The 21,406-nt window shown below is 40.0% G+C and overlaps 1 protein-coding gene across 11 annotated transcripts in view; it reads left to right on the top strand.

The window, feature by feature from the left end:
* NHSL1 (NHS like 1) overlaps positions 1-21,406 on the top strand; it is a 226,204-nt gene that overhangs the window by 146,505 nt on the left and 58,293 nt on the right. For 10 of the 11 annotated variants that reach the window (XM_032873031.1, XM_032873029.1, XM_032873039.1 and 7 more), the window contains exon 2: positions 17,009-17,161. In XM_032873031.1, the coding sequence (XP_032728922.1) occupies positions 17,009-17,161 (153 nt within the window). Of the gene's footprint in view, positions 1-13,966; positions 14,228-17,008; positions 17,162-21,406 lie in introns of those variants that run through there. The other variant, XM_032873033.1, reaches the window with a different exon arrangement.

Here is a 21,406-nt window from a genome sequence, read left to right as displayed (position 1 = left end):
TTATTTTCTAATATCATAGAATAAAGCTAAATTCTCTGATGCTCATTTTGTTTAAACTTTTCCTCCTGTAATTTATTCCTTTAATAAAATAATAATTGCATGCCTACTGTGTTTCAGATCTGGCACTCAACACCTAGGCCTTGTGGATCCAGAGCCATGGCCTCTGTTCTGTGGTCCAGATCATGTGTCTTATTGGAGATAGAGTCACCAAACAAAGAATTATACCAAAATAGGTAGTAGTGCTGTAAGGAAAGTATGGGTCTTGATGAGAGTGAATAATAGGCAGTGTCAGTGGAGTCAGAGGGTCAGGAAAGGTTTGCTTTCCTGAAAAGATTGTCAGTTAATCTGAGACCGAGAGGATGATGGGAAGAGAGTGGGTTAAAGGTAATTCACTGGTCCTTCTGGCTCCCATTTTTTCCCTAGCAACGAAAGAGTTTTTCCTTTAACTCTTTACTTCTCCCTGTCCTCCAGCTCCAATAATCCTTTGGTTGCCAATATATTTGGTATTCAGGAAAATAAATTCCAATTTAGACACACAGGGAAGCTTTTCAAAAAACAATTTACATTTGTGAAGTGAAAGTAGTGTAGTCCTCATCCGTGTGGGATTTTTTTTTTTAAGATTTTATTAATTTATTTGACAGACGGAGATCACAAGTAGGCAGAGAGGCAGGCAGAGAGAGGGAGGGGGAAGCAGGCTCCTTGCTGAGCAGAGAGCCCGATTCAGGGCTTGATCCCAGGATCCTGGGATCATGACCTGAGCCGAAGGCAGAGGCTTTAACCCACTGAGCCACCCAGGCACCCCATGTGTGGGAATTTTTATTTCATTATTTGCCAGCCATTTCCTAGGGGAAGTTTTCACTGAGGTTAGACTTTTGTGGCATTGAAGGACAGGTGCTTTTAAATTCAACCAGCTCTTTCCCTCCTTCACTGATTCATAAAGATGGATGATTATCCCATTTTTCTGAATGTTCCCAGGAATGTTATGTGTTGTTATGTTGTCTCAAATTGGGGAGTAGCTGACTTTGCAAAACGAATACTTGGATTTGGCTCTGGCCCTACAAAATTATCAGGGGGTGCTTGCCACATGTGAAATACACAAAGCATTAAGTCAAATGGTTTCAAAAATTAACCTACAAATGGTTCATTCATTCTAGTGCATGAATAGATTTAGAGTAAGTACATTTTATTAGGAGAGTAGGAAGAAAAATAAATGTGTGTGGAGAATGGAGGCAACTTTAGGGAAACCCAGTGGAATTAACTAGTCCTCCTTTGATCAGTGTGGTTATCTCCTGAAACCCTTCTCTTGCCATTTTCATCGACCTGAGAGGAATTTGCAGGCTACTGCTGAAAGCAGCCCTCTACCCCCAGACTCCCAAATGATCCCCTTTACCACTGTGATGTTTTTAGGGCATGCTACACATTTTATTTCATTCTGAATGAAGCATTCACGTTGCCATTCAACATGTCCAGTTTGGGGTGCATTCTAAGTCAAATTATACAAGAAGCTATTTGTGGCATTCAGCAGCTGCAGAAAGAAGAGGCTGTTTGGAGGTGGGGGCAAGGGAGAGTGGTGGCATTTAACACAATGTAAGTGAAGCTAGAAAGTTCAGAGTATAGTGTTATCATTGTTGATGGTTAGGTGTGATTGTATTGACAAGAGGAGGATGGAGGTTACTGTGTGACCAAGTGAATTTTATCCTATTTCAACGTGGGATGCCCTGCAGGCACAAGCTCTTGGTAGATGCTCTGAGGTAGATGCTCTGGGCTTTATTTTGATAACGAATGTGATCTAGCCTCCAGAGTCTGTGGCTGATTCCTCTATCCAGTGAGGTACAGTTGGTGAGTATCTCTCTTCAGAAAGCAGTTATAGTAAAATAATTCCATTTCATTCCGTTGTGCTTGGACATCGAGACAAGCAGAGAACAGTGTGGGTGCTTTAGGACTGCCTTTGAGAGCCGAAATGTTTACTTGGTTTTAAATATGGTTCACTAATGAAAATTGATTGTGGCAGCCCCGTTTAAACGTGTTTTATCACGTAATGATATATATGGACTGCTATGCACAAAGAGATGGGTGTTTCAGATAAGGGGATAAAAATGGGTTGAGCTGAGTCTTCTGAGAGCTGCTGTACAATGTGACAGAGGTTTGGGGGAAATTCTTTGGCATTGTAAGAACCTCCCTGCATTATTTTCTCCCTAGGTATCTTACTTTTCTTTTTACTCTGGTTCAGGAAAACATTGCATGTCTTTATTATCGGTCAGATTTTTATAGCGCTTTCTACTCCCTTCTGCCTTTTTTCCTTAGTGAAAAAAAAGCAATAAATAAATAAGTAAATAAATAGCAATAAATAAATAAACAAATAAATAAATAAATAAAGTAGGTAAACAGCGTACAGAACTACAAACTCTCTGTACCTGTTTCTATGGTTCCAAGCTTGCTACTTTTGACTGCATGTTGAAGCTACTGTTGGAATGCGTGAGAAAAACTGCTAATCTCAATCCTTCCTATTTTGATTGTATCTGCTACAATGTGAAGAATTCCATGATTTTTTTTTTCTGCTGTTTCCAGCCCTGCTGATACTGAGGGGGAGGAGCTAAGCATATCGTTTTAACAAAGTCAGTGGCCAGCCATTACTTAGCATCAGCATTCTTGTTTTGATTACCATTTGATTTTTCTCAGATTCTGTGTGGGCCTAATTATGTGGGCTCTGCAATCAACACGCCTCCCTTCCGTCCAGCTGTGCCCTAATTGTACTGCCATCAGGTCCCGGGGGTGGGGTGCACTTCCGCCTTGTGGGGACAGAAACCTGCCCTGGGAACTCCTGGCTTTAGAAACCATAGGTTACTAGAATTTAGAGACACTGAATATATGTCCCCTGTAATAACTGATGTCTTGTCTCTTGCTCTTATTTGTTGTTTGCTCATTAAAATTATCCTTATCTCTTGCAATTGACAAGAAAAACCAGTGAAATAACATGAAATGTTGAGCTTAGAGGAAGGTTTATTCATGTCAAAAAAGGCTTTGCTTGACTTTAATGAAAGTTCTGTACTCCCTAGAATCATTCTGAATATCATTTTATGCCTGGCTGACCTTCCTTTGCTCCTGCTGTGACACCTCCAGCATAATTATGGATCCTTCCTAGCCCTCCTGCGTCATACCGAGCTAGGCTTTCTCCGTTTGAAGAATTCTGCTGTTGTCTATCCAGTAGTTGAGGACACTGTAATTTTTTTTTTTTAAACCAACCCTAATGAGATAAATGTTGTCCTTGCCTAGGTCAACCTTTACCATTGCTAGAAAACAAAATACAGTTAGATATTTAATGTTGCTGTCAGTTCCTCAGCAAGCCAGAGCTGTCTATCTTAATTTGTCTGATTATCATTTTGCATGTGGACCAGCTGGCCTCTTGACAAAAGCAGTTGGTCACACCAGTTTATTAATTGTAGCGTTCATCTTAACCATATGTGAAACCATATAAGCATCACAGGAAGCAGAGGAAAGAAAAACGGAACAGTTCGTGAGATGGTTCCACTGCTTAGAAAATAAGGAGTCCAAATGATTCTTTTCTCTAAATCTTTATACATACTGATCATTAATTGTAACTAATTTAAGCAATGAGAAATACACTTTCCTTCAGTCATTTTAAAGAAAGTATTTTTCTTTCTTATGGACAATCTGGCTTCAGAATCCTTGTCTCTCTACATGGAAACACTCTCGTTTGGATATCTGTTTGGCAAGAGTGTATGTTTTGGTTGTAAAGTGATGTGGACCTCTTTTTTCTTCACTGTTTTTCGGTTAAATGTAGCTGTCCCCGATAGATTCAGAGATGTTTCACCTCATTCACGGATGCTTCCTTAATCCACGCTTGGTTGCAGATGCTAGGCAGTTTATGAAAATTCACAGAGATTATGGATTGTGGGTCTTCCTTCATTGGAGGGAGATGGGAACATTCTTTTGAGACCTGTTAAATCAGAGGCATTTCTTCTAAGCTCTTCTGTCAAGAGACAGTAAGTAGCCAGGATCATTTTCCTGTGCGAATGTTTCACTGGCTACCAGCCCCCCTGCAGGGGGCGACCTTCTACTTTATTTCATCAGCCACCCCCGAACCCTCCCCACATGGAGTCTTCATTAGGATGTCCCCCTTTGTCCAATTTTAAAAAGTACAAGAGAGCCCAGAGTATAAAGCACTTTAGCTAATCACATGACTCTTAAATTAGATCTCTTTGATCATCACACTATACTTTGGCTTTTCATTCTACAATGAGGTTTTTTTTTCTTTCTTCCTTGAAGATTTTAAAAGAAAGGTTGAAATTGATTTTTTTTTCTTTTCAAATTTAAGGTTCATTTCCCTTTAAGTTATTTTTATTATAAAAGGATATAATTATGGTAAATTTAAATAGCAAAGAAAATTAGTCTCTAAGATGTGATAGACCCCTAATATGCATTCTCTGTTTTGAATGATTGAATTAGGAAAGGTGAGGTAAGTTGAGAATTGAACTAATTGATACGTAGCTCTGCTTATATACATTATTTCTCTCCTGAATGAGCCTTTATATTCCTAATGTAGGCTGAGTAGAATGAATTAGATGAATCAGTACTAATGTGGGTAGACAGATTAGAGCTATACAACATTTCATTGAATAATTGGTACAAGCCTAAGAGGCTTACAGTTAATGAAATTATTCGTTCTCTTTCTGTGAGACAGATGTATTTCCCTTTAGAGGAAGTTCTCCTTGAAGCAAAATGGCCTATATTTTTGAAATAAACAGTTATTAAAGTTCTGTCAAGGAATACCACTTAAGGTTAATATTTGAAGTGAGATTTGAAAAACAGACAGGGGCATGCCAAATCAGGCTAAGTCAGGCATTGAGCATTTCAGGTGGAAGACTGACAAGTGCAGCAGCATAGAAGCAGAAATGAGTGTGGACATTTGCAGCCCTGCCCCACTAGCCTTTCCCATTGAAGGTAGAGGCAGCGTAGGAGCCCAAGATGGAGGGTTAGTGTGGGTGTTGGATAGCTATGAGATGCGCTGCAGGTCGCTTAGTTTGTAAAATGAAAAGGAGTGGATGGGATGCTCTTTGGGAAGGTCTTCAGCTCTGTCTAGGAAAATAGGAAATCTCCCTTTTTCAGCTTGCCCTTGCCATATCCCTACTCACGGGGACTTCCAGCCTCACGGCCCATTCCCTTCACAGAGCTCTCCACCATCAGTCCCACCTCGTGCCCTGCATCTCCAGTCTCCAGATTTTCCCGTGCCCTGCATTAGACATTGCTTCCTTCCAGCCCTGCAGGCAGGTCTGAATTTCACATGCTGTGTCAGCAGGACTCCTTTTGTGTTTTGGACTTTTGATTGGGGTTCTGTCTGCCTCCCCTTTCATTTGTTCAGCATTTGTCACATGAATATTGTGGCTTGACTAAACTAGTCACAGTGATAGCAGACGCTTTAAAATTGGCTGAGCAGATGGTAGCAATGGTTTTAGACTAAATTATTAACTAGGATCCACAGCAGAAGCCTTGAGCTTCAGCACATGCAGAGTAAAGGGTATTTTCTAGCATCAGAATTAACTGGTCAAGTGGATGCCAGATCAGGTTCCTTCTAAAGAACTGATACATTATCATCTCCTAAGGTTTCCCTTTCTACACCAACCACCTCCCTTCACTGAGGTTTCCCTTTCTACACCAACCACTGCATATTGATGGAGAGATTTCCATCGGTCTTGTTTTCAATATGCCATATGATTCATCATTAAAGATTAATTCAGAAGCAGAAGGAAAAAAATATCATTGTACCACTGAAGTTCTAGAACACTGGAGATTTTTAGCATGCCTTCGTGAAATAACATAACTCAAGGGACAATTAATATAGTTCTTCATGAGTGTCTATCATCAGACACGTGTTTTCATTCCGGGAAAGTATTTCTACAACATTACCTTGTAAATGTGTGTGTGTGTGTGTGTGTGTGTGTTTAACCTCCTTAAGCAACCATAGAAAGCACAAGATCAAAATCATACCTGGGATATAACTGAAATTTCCCCACTTGTCTCTAAACGGCCTTTCTTTTATAGCTGGCTTATCTAAAACTAGTATCCTATCCAGGATATGGACCTCATTGTGATGGCCCTCAACTCTCCTTTAATTTGGCATATTCCTTATTATAACTATTATTGTTTTGTTATTGTTATTATTATTATTGACTTACCAGAGAGGCCAGCAAAATGTTCCACTTTAAGTTTGATTTCATTTTTTCCTCTAGCTCTTGTATTCCCTGTAAACTGGAAAAATTTAGTCAACAGTGTTTAACCTGATTTTACTGTAGGTGATGCTTCTCCTTGGTATTTTCACCACATCAAGGGCCACATGTATTACTTGTCCTATTAGCATCTGCTGGATTACGGGGATGGCAGGCTGGTCCTTTCACTGAGTACTTGCTCTAATATTCCTCTTATATGACAGCTCTGCAATACTGGAACATAAAATTGACAAGTGATCAAAGAAGTTTTGAATGCATAAGGTCTTAGACTGTTGAGAGAGGATTAGTAGAAACTTGGAGAAAAATGCCTGATGTGAAAAAATAAGAGAGAGATCCTTTAGTCACATATAACCAACTCACCTTTTTGGGTTGTTTCTAATCAAATAAATACCTAACAGCCAGAACTTGTAGTCAATTTAGTTTGTCTTGAATAATATAAAGTATATTTTTTATCTCTGTGTTAAATCCTTACAGCTGTTTTTTTAATATCTTAAATTACAATTGTGTCAACTGTAGATTTTTTTTAAAGTCCTTTTATCGTGAAATTTTATCTCCCTGAAATTCAATTTTATGTCTTGGGATCCTATATTTTATCTGAGAGCCCTATTTTTTAAAGTTACTCTTTTATTTACACATTTATTGATTGTTATCAATTATTCTGCAGTGTTATTTGCTTTGCAACTTAATAATTGTTATTTTGATAGATAAAAATTATAGACCTATGTAATTGCCCTCAGTGTGAAAAGTTTTTATAGAAACAAGAAGCACAATTCTTGCCTCCTAAAGTTAGAGTTGTGGGAAGACTTTGTTTCTTAATAAATGGGAGGGGGCACCTGCGTGGCTCAGTTGGTTAAGCAACTGCCTTAGGCTCAGATCATGATCCTGGAGTCCCAGGATCGAGTCCCGCATCGAGCCCTCTGCTCATCAGGGAGCCGGCTTCTCCCTCTGCCCCTCGCCCCTTTCATGCTCTCTCTCTCTCAAATAAATAAAATCTTTAAAAAAATAAATAAGTAAACGGGAGGATAGGACTAAGCTTCCTATAAGTTTATTACTAAAGCATTGCTATGAATGTTTAAGTAGATTATGTTGTTTGTTAATTTTTAAATATTTCTCTTTTTTTAAAGATTTTATTTATTTATTTGACAGAGAGAGAGAGAAAGAGAGAGAGTACAAGCAGGGGAACAGCAGGCAGAGGGAGAAGCAGACTCCCCACAGAGCAGGGAGCCGATGTCGGGTTCGGTTCCAGGACCTTTAGATCATGACCTGAGCTGAAGGCAGTTGCTTAACTAGCTGAGCCACCCAGGCATCCCTAAATATTTCTAAAATCTCTTACTATTAAATGTACACTTTATTTTATATGCCAAGGGGCCTTGTATTGGATGCTTTCTGCTGTGATGTTTTCCAGTGTTCTGGGTCTAAGAAGTACAAGAATGCTTGGGTGTGTCTGTGGATTTAAAAATTGTATTTCAAGTATTCTAACCATGTGTAAAGATAACGAGGATCCCTAAATTAACGTAGTCATGTACAGTCTTTTATTTCAGATGGTAAGCTTAATTTTTAAAAGTAGCCTAAAACGAATCAACAGTCAGTAAAAGTCCTGTTTATAGATAAGGTTGGGCTAAGAACTCTCATGTTTTAAAGAGGTAAAATTCCTTTGAGAGGAATTTTAAAATTATCTTTTGGTATATTGCCCTGATCAGAACGCCATTGTATCTCATTTTTCTTTCCCTTACCTCCCTTCCAACTTAGAGAACCACCATGAGCTTTACTGATTATTCCATTTTCAGTTGATCAAGGATTCAAATTTTGTGTGATTCAAAATGTGTATACTACATGGTGTCACACCTGTGTATAACTCTTGTGGACAGTATTTGAAAATGTTCCTCTTTAGTAAGTACTGTTTCACAACGTTTGTGAAAGTTTTTGTATTCAACATAAAGACTTTTAATGCCACAAACTCACTGAGTGCACAGAAGAGGGCCTGAACTTTTGTCTAAGTGGAGATGGGGCCATGGGGGAAGAATTCAAGGGGGCTAGAAGCCTTTTCTGTGAGCGCTGGGAGACTTAGACAGTGCTGCTCTTAAGAAACTCCTAGGTTTAAACTTATCTTTTGTCCTTAGTAAAAGTAATGAGGTTGTATTTTAAGGCTGTACTTCAGACGAAGATGTGGGTGTTAAGAGAGTCATTTATTAAACAGCCAGATAGACTGGTAAGACCAAGGTAGTTGTAGAAAAATGGCCCCGAATGAGCATTGATTCAGGCTCCTCACCTCGGGCACACATTGCTCCACCAGCGCCCAGCTTCTCGCTTCCCCTGGTCCAGTGCATTCACACCCACTGCTCGTCTGGCACTAGTTGATCTCTTTGAAATGTGACACTGGCCTTATAGCTTTCCCTTTTCAACTCCATCAGTAACTCCCTGGCCTACCAAAGAAAACCCACCCCCTTATGGGAAGAAAGGTCCTTCAGGGTCTGGCCCTGCCTCTCTCCACCTTTCTTGCCACCTTTCCCCACATCCCCCCCCCCCCCCCCGCCCCCGCCCCCCCCCCAAGCTTATCTGGAACCTCCCTGTGACCATGACTGTTTTCTCTGAGAGTTCCCTCTTCCACTTGTACTCCAAATGGGCTGGGTGCCCTTTACCATCTTTTCCATTAACATCGTAGTCTTATCTCTCTCTGTGCTTGTTCACTACTTTATTATTCTTATCTCTTCAGGTGTGTTGCTCCATTGGACTCTGACCTTCCTAAGGTCAGGATCCAAGTTTGACTTACTTTTAACCTGGATGTCGGTTGTGGAAACGGGGAGGGGCCCCTGTTGGTGTCAGTTAATAAGTTCTCTATATAAAATTTCTGAGTGGTTCAATGCAAATGCATAGTTACAGGTAAAATTTTTAGACTATGCATTACTTTGCAAAATATTTCTATAACTCTTTGCTAGTATGTTGTATACCTACTCCTGGAAAGTAATCTGATCACTGTAGAAATAATCAGATATTTCCTAGGAGAAAAATTTTAAATGGTGGTCAGAAATGAGATTTCATTTCACTGAAAGACTAAGCAGAAATGTTGGAATGTTATAAGGATGCAAATATTTATGCAATAGTAGTGGTAATAGAATTCTCAAGGAGTATAAGCCACCAGGATTGTTGAAGTGATGAGGAGCATATTTTTCTGTATAACATTTGGCAGTATTTTTAAAGAACAGTGATTCTCAAATATTTTTATTATTTATGTGCCTAATAAGGATTTTTGTAAGGTACATTGACTTGAATATACTAACTAAAGATATCTTTTCCCGGCTTTTAATATGTGCTAATGAAAGAGAAAGCAGGACACCCAGATTCTCCTCTTAGCTCCTACATTGCATTAGCTTCTAGATCTCAGTTTTCTCATTTTTGACTGAAGATGAAATCTACCCATCTGGTTCATTGAAAAATTGACTATAATAGTCCTTATAGAAACTGGAAGTTTCTTGATAACCAGTTGGGGTTTGGGGGGAAAGCAGATTAGCTTAAATTAGCTGTCCAGCATGAGATAATGTGAAATTTTAAGTAGAAGTTAGCAATGTGGATCTGGAGGACATACAAATGAAAGACAATAGTGTGAGAGGAAGATTGAGCAGAGTCTTTAAAGGCAGTAGCGTCATCTCTGGATCATCAGTTTTTTCCGCAAAGGTCCAGATAGAAAATAGCTTCAATTTACAGGCCATACGGTCTGTGTTGAACACAGCCCGAGAGCAGCCATAGACAATAGATAAACTAATGGGGTAGTGGTGTTCCACTACAACCTCATTGTTGGACACCACAATTGAAATTTCATAGAATTTTCACATCATGAAATATTATCCTTTAATTTTTTTTCAACTATTTAAAAAGGCATCAGCTAGTTTTGGCCAAAGGACCTTAATTTGCTGACTCCTGCCCTTTCTCCAGTAAAAGCATCAAGGTTTCAAGAGGGAATAAGTCAACAGCGCCTGACACATGTTTGACGACAGGCCCTTTGAAGCTTGTTAAGAGTTTGTTAGAACTAGGGGCACCTGGGTGGCTTAGTGGGTTAAGTGGCTGCCTTCGGCTCAGGTCATGATCTAAGGATCCTGGGATTGAGCCCTGCATCGGGCTCTCTGCTCAGCAGGAGCCTGCTTCCCTCTGCCTCTTTGCCTACTTGTGATCTCTCTCTCACTCTCTCTCTGTCAAATAAATAAATAAAATCTTTAAAAAAAAAAAAAAAGAGTGTGTTAGAACCCAGAGAAGGAACAGTGAGATGTAGGAAAGGAGCAAGTGTTATACACAGTGTCGATGAAAAGCTCAAGAACTGGGTCATTTGTGGTATGTAATTAAAGATAATTAGAAGAGGAGATCAAAGACCATTGGTACTAGTTAGAGGTGCACTGGTGACCACTGGGAATTTTTTGTAAGTGAATAGGATTTTAGGCATTAGAAAAGATAGTGTATAGTACCTGGGAGTGATAGTTTTAGAGCAATCTTTCATGGAGGTGATAGTTTAACTCTGAGACAAGTAAACAGACTGAGGTCTGTGAAGTTGATTCCCCTTCTGTGAAAGCATGACTGACCCTTCATTAAGCTGAGGACTGCTTAGCTATGTCTTAAGAGTTTACTCATCTATGTGATGAATAAATATGCTTACCACATATCAAATACTGTTCTAAGGACTTTATCAATAATAACTCCTTAAATTCTCATAATAACCTTGTCACATAAATACTTTTATTTTTTCCATTTTACAGATGAGAAAACCAAGGTATAGAGAGGTTCCTCCTAGAGTAAGTGACTAGTATACTGGGTGGGATGTCTCCAGCATTGGGCTCTTCACTCCAACCTATCCTATAATGTCAAATTTACCATGTTAGGGCCCCTGGGCACCAGGGTCAGATGGTTAAGCATCTGTCTTCAGCTCAGGTCATGATCTCTAGGTCATGGGATGGAACCCCACAGTGGGGCTCCCAGCTCAGGATGGAGTCTGCTTCTCCCTCTCCTCTGCCTCTCCCCTTGCTTGTGCTCCTTCTGTCGCGCGCTCTCTCTCTCTCTCAAATGAATAAATAAAATCTCTAAAAAATTTTTTTCCCATGCCTGGGATATTTAAACTTTTTCCCCCCTGATATTTATAGACCTAAAGTTGGAAGAGGAAGTACCATGGATTTATTTATTTTCTGTTGAATGTATAAATGGAGCTATTAAAAAAATACTAGACACTTCATTAAAAACCTGGCTCTTAAATAAACTATGACACGGAGACAGTGCAAATTATAAGCCTGTTCTCATGCTGATATGCCGGCTATAAAGTAAGAGATGATGAAATTATTGGGGAAATCTTTATAAGTAATAAGCTCTTTCAAAATGTAACCTGATGTGTCACGATGTGGTAAATACCCTAATTTATTTGGCTAGTATCTGAAGATCTGGACTTGGGGGGGGGCAGTATGAAATGATGCCTAGAGGACAATGTGGCCTGGAGCCCAGCATGGAAGCCTGCTCCCGACTCCCAGCCTTACCACTGACTGGTGTGCAACCAAGTAGTGCTGTCATCTGGACGTAGCTATGGCCGCTTACTATCAGACTTAATACCAAGTGAGGAAGGAAATTCCTCCCCGTGTGACTCCTACTGCAGTTCATTTGCTTAGAGCACACCTCTGACTTCCTACTTCCTAGTGGACTAGAAGGGTCTTCCCTCCCTCCCCCACCAACCCTCTCCACCCTCTACCCCTTCCCCACTACCCAGTGATCATATCCCCTGTTTAAATGAGAACCATTGGATTCACTGTAGATTTTTGTTTTATTTCCATCTCCTCCTTAAGGTTTGTACTAACATTTCATCTTTTCAATGAGGTCTACCCTAACTCCTATTTAACACTGCCGTCTGGCCTGCTTTCCTAGCCCTACCATCTTTTTTATTCTTCTCAGCCTTTTCCTCTGTCCATTCACTTACCACCTTCTAACACGTACAGTTGTCGTTTACTGTGAAATCATACAAGCCCCTTGAGGGCAGGGATGTCCTGGAGGTAAGGTACCTGAGATGCATGGTACCGAGAATGTTCTCGGTATTTACCTTTGGACTGAATGTGTGGATGCCGCCGTTGTAGACATGAAAAGCTGCAGGCTGTTTCCAACCCCGTGTATGTCGAGTGACATGGAACCTCCGAACCTTGGGGGTTGTGAATCGGAGAGCTTTTGTCTAGAAGCTCACCCGCTACTACTTGTCTCTCGGGCAGTGGGGCTGAGACGGGGCTCTTGAAGCAGAGCGAGGTCACTCTTGCTTATAAATCTGTTTTCCTAGGGGGACTTTCGCTTGCTAATTGAAGGCAGCTCTATAATTTAACTTGGGAGTCATTTCTCATTTGAGTCGTTTCTTGTTTGCCATCTGGCCATGTAATTACTTTTAAGTAAAACTATGTACAGGATGAAAGAGCACAAATTGGAAATCTGATAATGTGGAGGGTAATATGTGTGTGTTTTATTTTTTGTTGTTGTTGTTTGCTTTGCTTTTGCTGTTGTTCAAAAAATAAGATTAAGGGAGGGGGGGGCATTTGAGGAGGAATCATTCCAGAGCTTTCCCTAGAGGGAGCCTCTTATATAAATTTTCTTCTTTGACTAAGAGCTTTTATTATAAACGAAATGTTTTGAATTAGTGGATTATTACATTTTTCCATTCATTTATAAGTCTGGCCCTAAGCTGTGAAACCAGAGGTTGTCTAACATGTGTCCAAAGCTGTTCTGCCGCGAAGTGGAACCGGGCAGAGGTGTGAGCATCGTTCTTTCCCTTCATCCGTTTTCTTAGTATTCTCCAGTCTGTATTCTTTCCCTTTTTGTTCCAGTCCCTTCACCCCGAAAGTTATTTTCCTAGTGCCAGCCTGAGTATTATTATTTCTGAAGCTTCCCTTTCACTTTGCTCCCCCAGTTCTTGGAGGTTAATTGCAAATGGACAAAAGAACCAGAACCCAGTACCGTATATTCAAGTTCAAGAGAAACCTAAATAATGTTTGTTTGGAATTACTGTTCTCCCTCTTGGGTAGGGGCGGGGGAGGGGAGGAGGCTGGAGTGTGGAATTTTTAAACCAGGTGCTTAGATGATAATTAAATTTAAAATACAGATTTAAATCATTAGGGTACAATTGTAAGGCTGATGTTCAGTCACTGGCAAAAACCAAACCAATCCAAAACAAACAAATAAAAAACTGGGTGAGAAGACTGGAGGTACTAATTTGCATGAAAATGCAACCAAGTCATCACTTAGAGCTCCATGGAAATTCTGTTGTAAAAGTTTTACTGCTTGTAAACGTTCCTTTGGCGTGGGAGGCAGAACGTGGGGGCGTGGTCAGGGAAACAATGGTTTGGCTCTGTCCCCCCCAACCCCCAAATCAGTTCAAATGCCTGAATTAACTGGAGAGTCAAAGAATCAGAACAGACTTGCTGTAAGACTTTTGGGCTCCAGTAAACAGATCTGGATATTCCTAGTAGCCTAGTGAAAATGGGGAATACATTTGCTCCACCTTGACTTGCATAGAGGAAGATCTGCACTGTTTTCACGGATTCTAGAGAGAAGAAACTTTGGATCTGTTGAAGAGAAAGTGAATAAATGAGCACCGAGGCAGAAAGACTGATGTGGCTATCATGCAAATAAGAACTGTGATTGGCTTTCTCTTTCTTTCTGTACACTTTGTCACTGCAGCTCTCAGCCTTAAAGATTAGGTTTCAGTGGGAGCTTTTCAGGTTCAAGGACTGTTAATGGCTTGTAACTGCCTGACAATAAACTCAGCCTCAACATTACATCAGCCCCCAGCAGATGTCTAAGGATTTGAGACTGGAGGAAAAAAGTTAGAATCTGGAGCAGAAGGATACAGCTTACCACCTGCCTGATGGGCTGAGCTTTTAATGTGATTTAAATTTCTAAGCCCTATGTACGCATCCTGGAAATGGTGGCCTTCATTAATGCAAAGATCAAGTCTTTCATTAAACTTTTTAAGAAAAAAAGTAAGTAATTTCTCCTTCCTGCCCCGCCCCCGTGTGTGTGTGTGTGTGTGTGTGTGTGTGTGTGTGTGTGTGTGTTTTGTACTATTTCATCTTCTTGAGTGATGGAATTGGAATGTGAAAACATTAATTAGCACAAGTTAAACTCCATTCTCTACTAAGTTGTTCAAATACCTCTGACTTTTATAACTCTAAGGCAGAATTATGTGATTTTAGAATGTCTTATTTATTTATGGTTGGAATTTTAGGTGAATTCGCTTCAGTGCTTCTCAAAAGAAGCCATTTGAAAAAAATGGGGTGGGGGGAGCCTTGTATTTACCTTATGTCTGCCTTGATATATGTTTTTTTAATTCTTCAGCTTACCGTGCAGGGAGGCTGTGTGTGATCTATCATGTATTTTTGATGGGGATGATCCTCTAAAACTCCCCGGAACTCTCTGTTAGGTATTTCAGAGCTCTGGGACAAACTGTCTAGACTGATCTGTCACTGTACAGTACACAGTGTTTGTAGCATGGCTTCATTGTGTACTGACCCTTGGTTTACATGTCTTTGATCCAGGTGCTTCTCCTTTCTCTGCAGAGTGTAAATATTACAGATACATGGTTTTGTTTTTACATAGCTGTTGGCTTAGTTTAGTTGAGCTTTTGGGCCAGTGATTTAAACTAGATTAATGTGGTTGGGTATGAGCATTGGTAAGAGAGACCTTGGAGGAAGCAACAAAGAACAGCGCTCTCGGCTCATTTTCTGCAGCTCCCTCGGTGGGAGGCTGTCTTTGGATGGACTGATTAAAATCTGCCCTGGCATGAGTGAGATGCTCCAAGAAGAGACAACTGTGCTTTCATGGGAGCCAGTTGGTAGCTGTACAGTGGGGCCAGTGGCAGGACTGCACAGACGCAAGTATCATTACTTGGATTTGATTTGTAATTGGCAAATAGGAAGTTTCACTTTTCAATAGTTTTCAACTATGAAGTGTGGTAGTTCAGTCTTACAAATAAATGCACATCAGCAGGAAACATTGCAATTAACTGTGGCTGCCGTTTGGAGGACATAGGGTGAGTTCCATCTTACGGGAGATTCTCAGGCACGTAAATAAGGGCCACATCCAGTCTTTGTGGATTTTATGTATTAAGATTGGTAATTACATGCAGCACACAGAACAATTTTTCAACAAGAGGTTACGTGAACTACCAGGTGCCTAAATTACATGCTTTTGTCAAACGTTAAAAGCGGAAAGCACACAGACGTTTCTGTTTTTAGTTTGATGTCTAGTTTGCAATGTTTATTTTCCCATTTAGCAATTTATGGGGAAGGTGGGATGATTTGAAAAATTAGGCTTACAGAATTTAGTAGCTGTAGAAAAGGGTTGATGGGTTAATGGGTTACGGGGGAGTGCTAACCTATGACTCAGGTTCCCAGGAGTGCAAAGAAAGGCCAAGTTCCCCTTTAGTGATACAGGTCTAAAGTCAGGGTCTCTGTTACCATAGATGAATTTCACTCCTGCCACAATCATGCTTTACATATATTAATTCATTTGGTCTTTGTAACAGCTCTAATGCTGTGCTGTTGGGTACTGTAAGTGAATTTGAAATACATTAGAACAGAAAGGTTCAATAGTTGATGCATGCTTATTCATTTTATTTTGAGAATCTGTTTATTGTCTCGTTTCCAGGGACATACTGTATTGTACAAATGTGTATACTCAGTGTACGCTCTGTAGCCTACTTCAGAGTCAGGAAAGACTTGCCCCTGGCTCACAATTCCTAGGATCTGCTGGTTTTATTTGTCACCCCCAGGAAATGCTTCAGCAAATTTCCTCTAAAATTGCCTAGTCTCCCCTACATCTGACTTACAGCAGCAGATATGTAGAAAGGGTTAAAAACTGTTGATGCATGTATTTGGTGCTGTAGCTTCATGGTGGGCTCCGCTGGTATCCCCAACTCTGTCTGTGTTTCAGGAACAGAAGCAAAGTAGACACGGAGATCCCAAGCCCTAGGAGGATCAAGGAAAATTATTTAGAAGATTTAGGATACTCTCATGATTACCTGTTGTTTCCCCTCTGATGTACTCTTTTGTACTGGGAAAACTCAATTGAACTGGGTTATGGTGGGAAGGGTCAATTGCATTGGAATTTAAAAAAAAAATTTTAAATATAACAACATTCTTTGGGAAAAAAGTATTCCATGAAAGCAGGAAACAGAAAGTTTGTAGCACAAATTGATTTCTACTTCTATTAGACATGCTATTTAAATATATTTCACTGAATGTTTATGCTTAATTTTTTAAAAAAGTTGAGTTCATTACAATGATGTTTTAAAGTAATGCTTTAGAGAGGAAACATTTGGTCTGCGCTTCTTGGTAGGAAATTTGTTTCTGTCTTGGCAATCTAACATTTACTGTTACAAAGGCAGTGTACAGTTGGATAATAAATACTCATTGTTGCAGAGTTAAGTAGGAATTGGAGGTCTCTATCAGTTTTCTTAATTGTTTTCTGACTTTGGAGTCAGGGGAGGGCCTAAAATGCTGGGAAGCAAGTAACTGAAGAAATAATTCTATCAAAACGTCGTGGGGAATGATGGGCAGTTTCAGCTTTTCCTTCAAGAGACAAAACACTGTGAAGAACCCCTAGAGCCTAGTTAAACCTTACGCAGAATTTGCACCATTTCCCCTTTTTTGGCCCTTACCCCATGGATGTGTTAGGCACCAAGAACCCATCTTGACGGAAAATATTTGGAGCCACTGACGCTTACTTGGGCACCAGAATTCATGCTGCCTTTCTTTCTACAGCGGTTTCCAACCTCGATGAGGAGAGTCGATGGACAGTCCACTACACTGCTCCATGGCACCAGCAGGAGAATGTGTTCCTTCCCACCACAAGACCACCCTGTGTAGAGGACCTGCACCGCCAAGCCAAGCTCAACCTCAAATCAGTATTGAGGGGTAAGATTGCCTCCCGCCAGCTTGCTGTTCTTGGAATACTGGCAATTAGAATTGAAAGCACAAATGTGATTGCTCTTTGTAAAAGAAGATCTATTTATAATGAACACATGGTATGCTGGTTTTTTAAGACGAGATCATAAATACTTACAGCCTAATACATGCCTAATAGGTTCTGGTCTCTGTAGAAACCTGCCAGTTTACAGACATGCAAATCTATCCTCACAGAGCCCACCCCTGCTTGGAAACTCTCTTTAGCCTGTTCAAACCACCAGTACTAATGCAATCCAAATAAACCCCTGCTGACATGCAGAATTTTGCCCCTGTCTTTTTTTAAACCATTGTAGGTATTCAAGGCAAATTTGTTAAAGCTAATACTTTCTAATGGTTTGTTCTGTTTAGTTCAGGTTGGGTGGAAAGGGGACCTATATCAAAGTGGTTTGTTTATCAGTACTTGGGCAGCACCCAACTGCTCTCCTCTTAAGCATTGGTTCTGTCAACAAATGGGCAGAGTGCCCTGTGGGCAGTAGGAAATATATAGGAAGAGTCTCTTCCTATATCTAGTTTAAAAGCTTCATTTTTCTTCAAATTACTATGGATGTTAAGAAGTGTAACTGTGTGGGAAGGAGGGCTTCTCTTAAAAGTGGTAAAGAAGTTCTTTAAGAGAGGAAGGAATGTCTGTTAAGATTCAGACACTTTTTCCTTAAAAAAGCAAACTAAGGTTCTTGTTCTACCAGATGCTGCTGCCTCTACAGTTTTCTCCTCCCAGGCAATATTTGGGACATTGTTTATTTAAAAAATGCTTGTTGTTGGGGCACCTGGCTGGTTCAGTCGGACGATCACGTGACTCTTAATCTCAGGGTCTTGAGTGTGAGCCCCACATCGGGTGTGGACGTCACTTAAAAAAAAAAAATGCTTAAAAACCATTTGTTGTTTTGTTCATCTGAAATTGAAATTTAACTGGGTGTTCTGCATCTTACCTAATTGTGAAAAACTTAAATCTAGAAGAAGTCTTTTTTTTTTTTTTAAGTTTTTATTTATTTACATGATAGAGATCACAAGTAGGCAGAGAGGCAGGCAGAGACGGGGAGCAGGCTCCCTGCTGAGCAAGTGCCCAATGTGGGGCTTGGTCCCAGAACTCTGAGATCATCACCTGAGCTGAAGGCAGAGGTTTAACCCACTGAGCCATCCAGGTACCCCAGAAATCTGTCATTGATTCAAGGAAAACCCAGCATGAGGACCTCAACTGATACTTATTAAATACTTATCTACATGCCAGATTCAGTTCTAAACCCATTGCTCTTATTATATCATTTAATCCCCAGAATAATCCTGTTTATTATGCAGATTTTACAGGTGGTAAAACAGAGACACGCAGATCAGAAACTTGCTAAGATCTCTAAGTTAGTTAATGGCAGAACCAGGTTTTAAACTTGGACAGTCCAAGGCTACAGAACCCATATTCTTTTTTTTTTTTTTTTTTCCAGAACCCATATTCTTAACTGCTGCATTATATTGCCTTTAACATTCATTTGTTGGAACTCTTTTCATTCTGGTAGAAGTGCAGGCTATAAAGGCAGGGGCTTGGGTCTCAAGGAATTTGTATGTACTTCTATAGTACAAATCAGTGTGAGACATTCTCAAGAAATGTGCCCCAAATGGTTCTATTAGGAGTTAAAGAAAGCAGAAAATTTCTGCTTCAAGAAAGAAGGAATAACTATCACTAGATTGACAATAGATATGGTATTCTGAACAGAACTCTTTATAAACATTTTAGATGATAGCCTTATTTTTCTTCCTTGATGCTTTTCTAATGCTTAGAAAAGCAGTATGTATCTTATAATATCTTATGTATCTTACAATATCTTACAGTATCTCATATCCTATGGTCTTGGCTTTGGACTGTCCAGAGCTGAGATTATTGGGTCCCCCTTTTTATGTAGCCTGCCTAACCTGTGTATTTAGTGACTGAAAGCTTAAATGGAAAGAATTCCATTAGTTGGCCTCTTCTGTATGGCCTTGGCATTGTACTTTAACCTTTGTTGCCTTCATGATATACCTAAATCCAGCCAAAATTTCTTCTATATCCCTTCCCTATGATTTATCTTCAGTACATTTCGACCAAGAGTGTCTCTCCTTATAGTTCACCTTCTCCCCCAAAATAATTAATAAGAATATTAAATGGCACAGTTCCCAGGACAAACCCCAGAGGCAGTGCCATTGTTAACATTTCTCTCTGAGCTAGGAACAACAGAGCTCTGCATGGTCTGGCTTGTAGAGAACACTTACAGGAAGGTATGTGTGAGTTTGAGGATTCAGGACTGGCTGTTTTTTGATCGCTCTCCAGGAAATTGTGCTTCACGGCCTCTTTCATGTATTTGCAAGTATCAGATCAGAGCTTCTCTTTTCTTCCCTGAGAAAATTGACCATCTGTATATAGATTTTTCTGGTTTTATTTTCCTTTTGATTATTCAGTAGCTTCATGTGAAATATCATCACCACTGGTTTTGCCTACACTTGAAGGTCAATGCTTTAGTAGCTGCTCTCATGTCCTAAAACACCTCATTGAAGGGATTTGCTATTAATAAAGTTAATTACTTTGGAAAATTCTTGGAGCTCAACTCTTAAAGTCTGGATTTAAATACTCCTGAAGAGATTTTTAGATAAATAATAACTTTTTAAAGCAGTGATTGAGGAAAATGAAATGTGAAAGAGCACCTGAGTGGTTTCCTCTTCATTTATTTACTTTTAATCACATGCACAGAAACTTTACATCCCAAACTTCCCCTCCTACACCATGTTCACAACCTGAGTTAATAAACACAAGTGCGGAGCATTTATGGCCTCTATCAGTGAAGATTAAAAAGAAAATATCTGGTCCCTGAATGTATGGCACTATGAAGACATGAGATTATATAAAGCTATCAGTTTAAGTTAATTTGCCCTCAATGTGCTTCACTTAAAGATATAGAAAGGTAGCTAATTATTCACTATGAGTGATCTGTTTTGTTCCTTCTCTTCTTACTGTGACCTTATCCATAATTTTCAGGAAGGAAAGCTGTTCATTAATGTTGAATAGGTTGGTGCTTAAAATGCCATCATGTTAAGTTCTGCCAGGTTTAGGGGAGCTCAGCTGTCCTCTGGAGGATCATAAAATGTGGAGGGAAGTGATGCAATGAGTACTAGTTAAATTAATAACTAAGTGTTGTAAATATTTGCTTATTAAAGTAACGCAGAAATGCTTAAGTTGGTAGAGTGAGGAAGGCATGGGTTTACTTAAAAATGTTTTTATGAAAAAACTTTGAGTTGGCACATAAAGACAGATAATAGACTCAGTTTAATAAGCATTTGAGCGTCAATTCTGTACTATGCCAGGAGTTTTTTGTTGTTTGTTTGCTTGCATTTATTTTCTTTGGGGGGTGGGAGGGGCTATGCCCAGAGTTTTTAAATGAACTAGGAAAAGTTCATGGGTCCTTTAAAGAGCTGAACTTGTTACTTTGTGTCAAGATTGAAGTAAATAGACAGTGATGTAGTGGAGATGTGTATGATGTGCAGTGTGCAGGCAGAGAGCTCAGTCGTCTGGAAAAGAAAAGCATTGGGAGAAACCCCCCCCCCCCCCACCACCACCTGCCCGCTCTCTGATCCCGCCACCGAGGAGGAGGTGGGCATCGTGTGGCATATGGAATACCCGGAGCAGGTGTCTTATGTGTGCAAATGTACTCTGTGCTGGTCCAAATAGGTCCAAATAGGTCCAAAGGTTCGTATCTATTGTTGGCTAGTCTCTGGAGAATTTGGTAGAATTTGGTGACCATGCTCTTAGACCAAATGATTTGATTTTGGTGATTTGTTATGAGAGATGTAGGTAATGTTTTACTGCTAATGACCTTACAAACATGGACCTAGATTTAAAAATATTACTTTGATATTTGGCTCAACAGGACATCTGGCTGGCAGCGAGTAGTTAATTTCTGAAGATGGATCCCATTGTCTAATAAGAATTCATTTATTGGGGCGCCTGGGTGGCTCAGCGGGTTAAAGACTCTGCCTTTGGCTCAGGTCATGGTCTCAGGGTCCTGGGATCGAGCTCCACATTGGGTTCTCTGCTCAGCATTCTGCCTCTCTCTCTGCCTGCTTGTGATCTCTCTGTCAAATAAAGAAATAAAATCTTAAAAAAAAATTTTTTTTTAAAGAATTCACTTATCTTTTAACTGTATTTCCAGAAGAATTCTACTCTTTTGATCGCCATGG

This window comes from Lontra canadensis, unplaced genomic scaffold (genome assembly GCF_010015895.1).
Source record: "Lontra canadensis isolate GAN:19392208 unplaced genomic scaffold, GSC_riverotter_1.0 scaffold47, whole genome shotgun sequence".
NCBI lineage: Eukaryota > Metazoa > Chordata > Mammalia > Carnivora > Mustelidae > Lontra > Lontra canadensis.
This window is presented reverse-complemented; position numbering and strand designations above follow the sequence as displayed.